The 8,927-nt window shown below is 45.6% G+C and overlaps 1 protein-coding gene across 1 annotated transcript; it reads right to left on the minus strand.

Annotated features, from left to right (window-relative positions):
- Positions 1-645: 645 nt before the first annotated feature.
- Positions 646-5,406, minus strand: dact2 (dishevelled-binding antagonist of beta-catenin 2). Its single transcript, XM_034224431.1, has 4 exons — positions 5,021-5,406; positions 3,568-3,700; positions 3,125-3,406; positions 646-2,856 (listed from the first exon to the last, which is right to left on the minus strand). The coding sequence occupies exons 1-4, from the start codon at positions 5,291-5,293 to the stop codon at positions 983-985; spliced, it is 2,562 nt and encodes an 853-aa protein (XP_034080322.1). The 5' UTR covers positions 5,294-5,406; the 3' UTR covers positions 646-982.
- Positions 5,407-8,927: the final 3,521 nt, after the last annotated feature.

Genomic DNA, 8,927 nt, shown 5'->3' on the forward strand with positions numbered 1-8,927 from the left:
TGTGCAACTGCCCGCTTTTTAATCTCTTCATGACAGCTCAGAAATGAGAAGTCTCTTATCATTTGTCATTCCTTCTAAATCCCATGTGTCCCTTGACATACACACCAACTGTTTTTCCTCAGAAACCTGAGCTTCTGCTGCCATCGTCTTAATGTCTGTGAATTGTAGGAGTGTGACTGTGTGCTTTAGTACTTTGGTGTAAGTGTTTACTTACATTTAAATGACTGAGGCTGATAAGTTTCACCCTCTAATTAAACAAGACTGTCTGGGTTTGGTGTTGAAGACGCAACTTATTAAACCAACAGCTGGGCAGGAAACCAGATAAGGAGCCGTTAGCACTATCAGTGCTAAATTGGTCCCTCTCAGTGGGACGTTTGAGGATTAAATGGAGATTGTTTTTAACATGTCTGCCTAATAGTCAACAAAATAGGGGTTGGACTATGAGATTTCATTTGACATTGCCTACTCACTATATACTCACCTACTTATATATATACAGTCTATGAGAAAAGCATATGATTTGGATTTGGTAACATATTAAAGAAAAGTAACTAATACATACAAACTCAAACTAACCCAGCATATATGAAATACATTTAATATAGTTAATAAGAAAAATTAACAGATTAACTGAAAATGAACACGTATTTGAGATATTTAAAGAAATTATTTTTATTTTTCAGGTAAATACAATGATATGACATAAATGTCCATGGAATTGTCAAATGCAGCCACATGCTATGGGAAACTTTAATTACAAGATAAATATTTACAAATTAAGTAATAATTGTTAAAACATGCTTTTACACGATTTACCATTTTGTACAGTTTCAGTTTCAACCATAACATAACTTATCTTTTTAGTTTTAACAAAACAATCAGTGCACAGATGCTGAGCCCTAAGACCTGCAAACAGTTTTGAAAGCATTTTCCTTGATTTCTGTTTTCCCAACAGTTCTCCCTCTGCCCAGGGGGAACACTTCTACACCAGGGTCATGACCTTCATGGAGGCCGGCTGGAACCGACGGATCTTCTTCTTCAGGGCTCGGGAAGCTTTGATGCGGCAGGCTGATGGTTCGGGCCGTGGGAGCTGCTGGAGGGGCTGTCCAGCTGCGGTGGGCCCCAGAGCAGCCTCAGCCCACACCAGGCCCTTTTCCTCCTGGCTTCCCACCTGGTCCTCCTCATCCAGGGACAAGCTGCTGTCAGAGTCCGAGAAAGACTGGGAGCTCTGGCTGGACTCGCTATCACCAAAGCGGTTGGTGGTGTTATCGCTCATCTCCCCCTCGCTGCTTTCTGCAATGGTGGAGTGAAACAGTGAGGCGCATTCGGCTGAGTACTCAGACTCACATCTGGGTGGGTAGTGGCAGGACATGACAAAGGCTGCTGGAGGGTATCTGGCATTGAGATTTTGGAGGAAAGAGTTAGAGGAAATGGATGATTGGAAGGGGCGAGGAGGTCCAACCCACTGGCCGGTTCTGGCACTCATACTGCGGACCATCTTCATGCTTCCATGTGCCTGAACCTGGGACTCTTTGGACCTCTGACGCTGAACATACGAGGCCTGGAGCATTTCCACTTCTGACTGCCATTTGGCCGCCCCCTGCCTCCTCTTCCTCTGCTCCACAGGCTGATCATACTCTGGGCACTGCATTTTGCGGCTTCTGCTGGACTTTGTGACAGCAGGGATTGGATGTGGCTTTGCATGGACCTTGTAGGTGTTCATGAGTCCAGGACTACAGTGGCTGGAGTCAGAGCCTGAGCCCTGTATGCGCTCCTCTGTGTAAGAAATGCTTGTTTTCTGGGTCACTTTTCCTTTCCCTGATCTTCTCTGTTCCCCCTTTGCTGCGCCGCTGCCCTCTCTGGTCTTTTCACCAGAGGAGCAGCCATGTTGCTGCTTGATTGCTCGAGGCTTCTCTGTGTTTTTCCTTTTCAATTTCAGGGCTTTGATTTTACGGTCCGCCTGTCTCACCTTGACCCTCTGTGACCCAGCAGGGACAAATTCAGCGTGGACAAACTCAGGGGAAGCTGTGGGGGCAGTGTGAACTTGAAAGGTTTGACTCTCCTCCATGCTCGAGCTGTGGGCCATCGTAGATCTTTGCCTATAGCCGTTCCTCTCTTGTGGCATTGACCCTAGATGATCCCCAAATCTATTCTCTGAATTGCTTCTTGCTCCACTAGCATATTCTCCTCTGGGTTTACCATTCTTCCTCAGAGATAAAGTGGTGACCTCATCAGAGCTGTACTCCCTACTGGCAACAGGATAGGAGTATCGGTATGAAAGCTCAGGGGCTTTCGCTGACTGATTGTGGTGTGTGTTATCAGCTGGCTCTTGGCTAGGGAATGTCATGCAGTGTCTCTTCTGGTTGCTATCATGTGGGGTAATGTTTGTGGTCTGTGCTGGAGGAGGCTTCACCACAGGCACCTCTTTCTGAGACACTTCAGGGAATGCAGTTAAAACCTCAGTGGGCCTCCTGTGATAGTCACTGTGTCTCTGCAGAGTCTCTGAGTCACTTTGGATTTTGCTTGAGCTGCGCAGGAGGAGCTTGTCAATGTAACCCAGGGTTTTGGTGTCATAAAACATTTGCGTCCTCTGGAGGGTTTCAGAACCATTTGCTTGGCCCTCAAGAAGTCTAGGTGTGGCTGGGTCACCCCCTTGGGAAAAGATCGGGCTCTGAAGAGCCACAGCGTGCAGGGGGCTGGGGTAGTGGTACACTTCCGTCCCACTGCGGGACACCAGGTTGCTGTGGAACTTGGAGTCCACTGTGGAGGTCTTTAGGTTTGAGCACATTGGGGGTTTCTTTGCATCGACAGGTCGGTAGTGGCTCAGTCCTTGGCCCATCATCCTATCGAGATCACCTAATAAACACAAACACAAAAATGTGATTAGCCTTTCAAATCCCTTAAAAGCGTCTGTTTCTAAATGGTAACCCGGAATTTACGAAACTCTTGCGAGATGCTAGCGGTTGGGCAATTGACCTTGAATGGACAAGGCAACAAGTCTCACAAGAGTTTGCGCATCTCAGGCTACCAGCTAGACACAACCCTAAAAAATGACATGTGCATGTTGAGTAACAACAGTAGTGTGATTCCCATTATTACATGAGAGATTGAGAGGTTTTGTTACCTGTGGACACAGGCCTTGGGCGAGCCTTTTCGGTGCTTGCTCTGATCCTGCTGCTGCCTAGATGAAGGCCGGTGGCCCGTGGAGGGTTGGGCTGGGAAGTGCTCTCATCAGCAGAACGCCGCCGGCATACGTCTACTTGTAACTGTTGGCCGATGTGGGAATTAGCAGGGCTTGTGGGAAGGAGGAGAAGGCTCGTCTGGGAGGAAGACAGACACTCGCTGTACACAGAGGTGCAGGAGTTGGACAATGAGCAAGAGCCACCATCGCTTAGCTCATAGAAACCTGGAGAAAGAGCAGGAAAAAAATGTGTATTATTAGTAAAATGTGTATATATAAAAAGTATTTTTCTCAGCATCGTGTGATAGAATCTTGGGTGGATGCTTTATGACTCGCTATAAAGTAAACAAGCGTAGGGCTTTTAGTGCCAGTGTTTGCTTACACACCTGAACTTGGCCTGCTGTCACTCTCCAGCTGGTCTGTGGAAGCCTTGTTCACATCCAGCTTCAGCTCACTGATCTGTTGATCCAGCTGCTGCAAGTGAGATTTAAGGCCTACGTCCTGTTTCCGAAGACGAGACTGTAAAACAAACAACACACAACATTTTAGCCAACTTCCCAAAAGCGTGTGATACAACGTGAAACAAACGGCAAGCCTGGTTTGATTTGGAAGGGAGTTCACGAATGATTATGGTTATGCAATAGAGTTACTCATGCACAAAAATACAGGTGATTGCACAGGATTTCTTTGAACAAGTGAAACTTCCTAGTAAATGCACGTTAGCAACTCTATAATTACATTAAGAAGGGGCCTGTTGTTCGGATAAAGATGCTCTAATGTACAGCTATCAGAAAAACAAAGGAGTCTCAGCTGTGGCTGATGATTAACCCCAGCAGGACATGGGGGAGCATGGAAGAAGCAGTGGTGGGTAACTCATTTCTCCCCCACAGCGAGGGCCTGGCCATTGTGTAAACTAATAGAGGAGGAAAGCTTGGGGGTTGGGATGAAGGACTGTTTGCTTTGCAGCTCGGGCTGGGCATTTACTGTTACAGTGGCTCTTAAAATAAGGGCTTGGGGTCATTGCCTGCAAAATTCACTATTTACTCCATTTTTTATTCTCTTGTAAAATAGAGTTAGTTTGGTTGACTTCCTTCAGACTGTGGCAAAAAACAAGCTATTGGAAAGTGTTTTTGGGCCATTAAGGCTATTTCTAGCTGGTGGTGTTTTCTTAAATATGGGGTGATGTGAGTGTGAACCATTTTGCACATATGTAAAACAAAACCATATGTTGTCATATACTTTACAGTGTATATTATTCCCAGTTTTACTTAAATTCAAGCCGAGCACCTTAATCCCTGCACTTCCTGTGGTTATAACAGCAGCCTTCATGGAAAAAGCTTGTCACGGAAAACTCAGCCAGTTGTTTCAAACACTCAGGGGCCACTCAGGGGCCTCTCATGACTGACTGTCATTCACAGCAAATTAACCACCTTAAAAAACGTACCAGGTTTTTTTTGTTAGATTCCCTGGCATTAGTGGTTAATGATTGAGGTTTGCCCCCCTGCAGTCTGCACATGCACTGTGTGCGCGCACATACACAACTCAAAGTCCTCTTGGTCCTGCAGTGAACCTTGATTTATGACACCTATCTTACTTCCTACCCCCAGCTGAGATCATGAAAGTGTGACTGCTAATAATTGAAGACGGAATGCACATGAGCATCAGCTGACTGACGACTTTATTCCAAGGATAATTAACAATTAAAAAAAGTGTGCAATCGTTTTAAAAATGTATAATAAAGGCACAATTATGGTGACACCAACCAACTGCCTGCAGATTAGTATCTCTTGAGAGGCATTTTAATGATTTTGTTTTATGGCTTTATAAATTGCTTCCTACCAGCTGTTGCTTCAGGGTTGTTAGGGTTGCCTCCAGGCGCTGTTCCTCGGCCCCCATCATCATGAGACTCTCCGGGCCGGTGTGGGCAGCAGTGACCGGCTCCTCTCGGTCCATCCTCAGAGCCCAGCTCACCATGTCGCTCTGTCTGTCCTTCAGCAGATGAAGCTCCTGCAGCCCGGCCAGAGCAGCCTGCAGCCTCTCCCCGACCCTGCTGCGGTCCACCCCGGCTGCAGCGCTCATCATCCCCGCACAAGACCCCTTCCTGCTCAGCATGCTGAAGAGCGGCGTCAGGGCATATCCAGAAATAAGATGCTGTTAAAGAAACCGTCCTCCGCTCAGACTTCGTTAGTCACTGTCTTGCTAGTGTTGCTGCTGCTGCTGTTGACGAGTTTGGTTTATAAACTACCTGTTAGAATAAATGTTGAGCTCAGAGAGCCGGAGCCCCTCCCACAGACCAAACGGCCCTCCTCCTGATTGGCTGGCTGCTGAGACCCAACATCTGGTACTAATCTCCTCCATTCAAGTCCTCACTGAAGCTGCCCAGGCATGTAGCCTACTAAATTCATCTGCATAATACCACATGCCATGATGGGCATATTATTATGCTATTTACACCATTATTTTTGTTATTCTAGTATTAGTCTAGGCTACCCAGAGATATGTGATCAACTTTGAGTATAGGAGATTCCAGGGCAATAATATAGCATGGCCTCTTATAATCATGAAAAAAACACTCGCCACATAAAAACAAACAATTCAATTACTTGAACATCAAGAAATTCATATTGTTTTGTACAAGGGTTGAGTTTGAGGCTATAATCCCAGTTCTGTACACACTCAACTTTTAAATCACATTTCCAATAAGTAGCCTACATCAATCACTTTTTGTATTTGTCAACATAACATAGTCCTTCATTTAAGGTTACTCCTTAACAAACTGTTTCAGTAGAATTGTATCTATTTTGTCTTGGAAATAGAGATTAGAGAGATGTTAGGGACAGTATAGACGAGTAATAGATGAATGACGCCTCCTGGTGGTTGTAAAGAATACCACATTTGGTTGACCTGCAACATTCTACTGATCATAATTCCATTGTTGAGGTATACTAAAAATAGATTTATATTGTGCAATTTTCCAAAATCACATTGGTTTCTCATACAGCATCTCTGTATAGTATGTGTATTCACTCTCTGTCCTAAACGGCTTGTTGGAGCTCCCACCCTTGAGCCCAGTGGCCGTCTGCGAGACACAGCAAAACCCAGCCCGAAACCAGCCCGAACACACACACACAACCGCAGCCTGGCTGGGAGTTTGTGTGTGTGCTCACACACCGACACACAGCCTCGCCGCGTCCCGCCGCCTCACCCCTTCCACCGGGTCCGTCTGCGGCGTGTTACGGCTGCGGCGCGGTTTTGGTCCGGCCTCCTCCGGCGTCATACCCTACCGGACGCGTTTCACGAGCGTTTCAGAAGCATTACGGAAGCGGAGTGTCGTGCATGCCGGCTCGCAGTTCTTGTTGATTTGGGCATATTTCCTGGACATTTGTACTTCTACAAGAAATAAGTAGGCTACATAGTTAAATGGTTTATTTTTGTGTCTGTTTAAATCGTGTTTATTGTTGTTATTTCCTATTTTGTTGTGTTGTAGACTACAGACATAATTAATAATAATTGTAATAGTCCAGTTAAAAACAACATGAATCAAAGATGGGTTGCTGTATTTTAGTGGTAAAAAAAATGCATTCATCATCATAATTATTCTATATAATTTACACACAGTGTCTGTAAACTGAAGGAGAACGCTGGTGTTGTCCTTGTAAAAAAGATGCGTTGTGTCATATACAATCAAGTGTTTTTCCACTTCCAATATAAAAACTTCGTCGTCCATTGTGCATGTCGTTGTGGAGACGATATAGTGATGTGAAGGGGGGTCTGCAAATTAGTTTATTTGGGGGATGGGCCGGATGCTATGATGAGGGGCCGTGTAGGCCAAAATTCAAACTCAGATGTTTTCAGTAGTGTGTGTGTGAGGTGTTCAGTAGTGAATGTGAGAGTATTTCAGTAGTGTGTGTGCAAGGCCAGAGGTTTTCAGTAGTGTGTGTGCGAGGTGAGTTTGAATTTTGGCCTACACGGCCCTTCATAGGATGCTGTCACCGTTTCACTTCCTGCCCGACATTACCTTACGGCTGCGTCGCGTCGAAAAATAGACTTCAATCCTATTTCGAGCGGAGCCCAGTGGCGAGACGCTTCTGGGACGCTTCTGAGCCGTAACGCGGCACGTCTGGTGGAATAGCACCCATTGACTAGAGTGGCCGCGATTCTTGCGGACGCCGCGGCGCAGCCGCAACGCGCCCGTAACGCGCCGCAGACGGACCCGGTGGAAACTAGGGGTCAGGAGAAATCGGCGGAGCTGCAGCTGAGAAAATATTGAGTGTGTGTGTGCGTTAACGTAACGGCTCCGCGGACGTAACGGCTCCGCGGATTGGTCCATTTGGACCAATGGGTCCATTTGGGTATGGGCACGTCACTGTACCCAGGAAGAAAAAGAGAAATCTCCAACGAGGCGTTCTGGGGCAGCATAGACAGGTGTTTTCTGTGTTAGAGTTTTACTCGCAGGGTTTGTGACTTTGCAGACCGTTTACATAAAAACCTTCATAACACACAAGGGGACGGGTAATAACCGGAAAAGCATGACATGGGACCTTCAAGGTTTTGCTGAGGTGTCACATTTAAATGCAAAGCAACACAAAGAGTGAGTAGGGAAATGAATTTGAGTGACACTAAAAACAGAAACAAAATTACTTTATAAAGTACGGTGGCCCTGAAGTGCAAGACACTACAGCATTTCAGAAAATACCACAGCATTTCACAAAACACAACAGCATTTCACAAAACACTACAGCATTTCACAAAACACTACAGCATTTCACAAAACACTACAGCATTTCACAAAACGCCGCAGCATTTCAGAAAACACCACAGCATTTCAGAAAACGCCACAGCATTTCACAAACACAACAGCATTTCACAAAACACAACAGCATTTCAGAAAACACCACAGCATTTCACATTGGACGGAAAGGGTATTCCTTTAGGGAGAACACTTCTTGTTTGTGATTGGACAGAGCCAGCCAGAGAAGCACTGCTGTGATTGGTTGTTTTTTCTGCCAGTCAAGAAATGACGCTACGTGATTGGTCAACACCCGACAGCGAAATATGTCCCAACACATCAGCCGTTAGCACACACTCAGAGCTCACAGCTCCTCATATCTGTTCAGAAACTGGACAAAAGTTAAACATGTACAAACCACAGACTGTCTGTGTCATGGCGAATACAGTCACTGCTTTATTTATGTCTGTATGACATTGTTGTGAGAGTGGACGGAGCAGCTACAGGTTAGTTTAGCCTGATGGATCCGATTCCATTCAGAAAACACGCATTTTAAAAGCTTTTCGCCTGCCGTCTTATCTGCAGACTTGTCAAAGCGTTAATTCATGGTTTTTACTAACCGTTATCAGTATGTAGTTACTTCGGCATCAATTTGAAACGTGTATTACAATTAAATCACGGTCAAATATGTTCATTTTGTTGTAGTTGGTATCTCCCATAGGATTTACTTGGAGATACGCCCCGCCCCCTCTCCGCGCCTCTTGTTTGAATGACAGGAGCAAACACAGCTGACAGCCGCGGTGAAACTCGAGCGATTAGAGCAATGCGAATATTGGGTGGTCTACCATAGTATTTACATGGAGATAAGCCCCTTAAAAACCATGAATTAATAAAGCATTAATTCTGTGTTTACTCCTGTCATTCAAACAAGACGCTGGAGAGGGGGCGGGCCGGCCGTATCTCCATGTAAATCCTATTGGAATCGGATCGATCAGGCTAAACTAACCTGTAGCTGCT

This window comes from Gymnodraco acuticeps, unplaced genomic scaffold (assembly GCF_902827175.1).
Source record: "Gymnodraco acuticeps unplaced genomic scaffold, fGymAcu1.1, whole genome shotgun sequence".
Lineage (NCBI taxonomy): Eukaryota > Metazoa > Chordata > Actinopteri > Perciformes > Bathydraconidae > Gymnodraco > Gymnodraco acuticeps.

Bases quoted from the DNA above. Each gene is read 5' to 3' on its own strand.
- dact2 (XM_034224431.1), bottom strand. From the start codon at position 5,293: ATGCTGAGCAGGAAGGGGTCTTGTGCGGGGATGATGAGCGCTGCAGCC. The intron at 3,701-5,020 runs GTAGGAAGCAAT...TTTGTTTTACAG, and splicing joins CAACCCTGAAGCAACAGCTG to TCTCGTCTTCGGAAACAGGA. The intron at 2,857-3,124 runs GTAACAAAACCT...TGTGTTTATTAG, and splicing joins CCCAAGGCCTGTGTCCACAG to GTGATCTCGATAGGATGATG.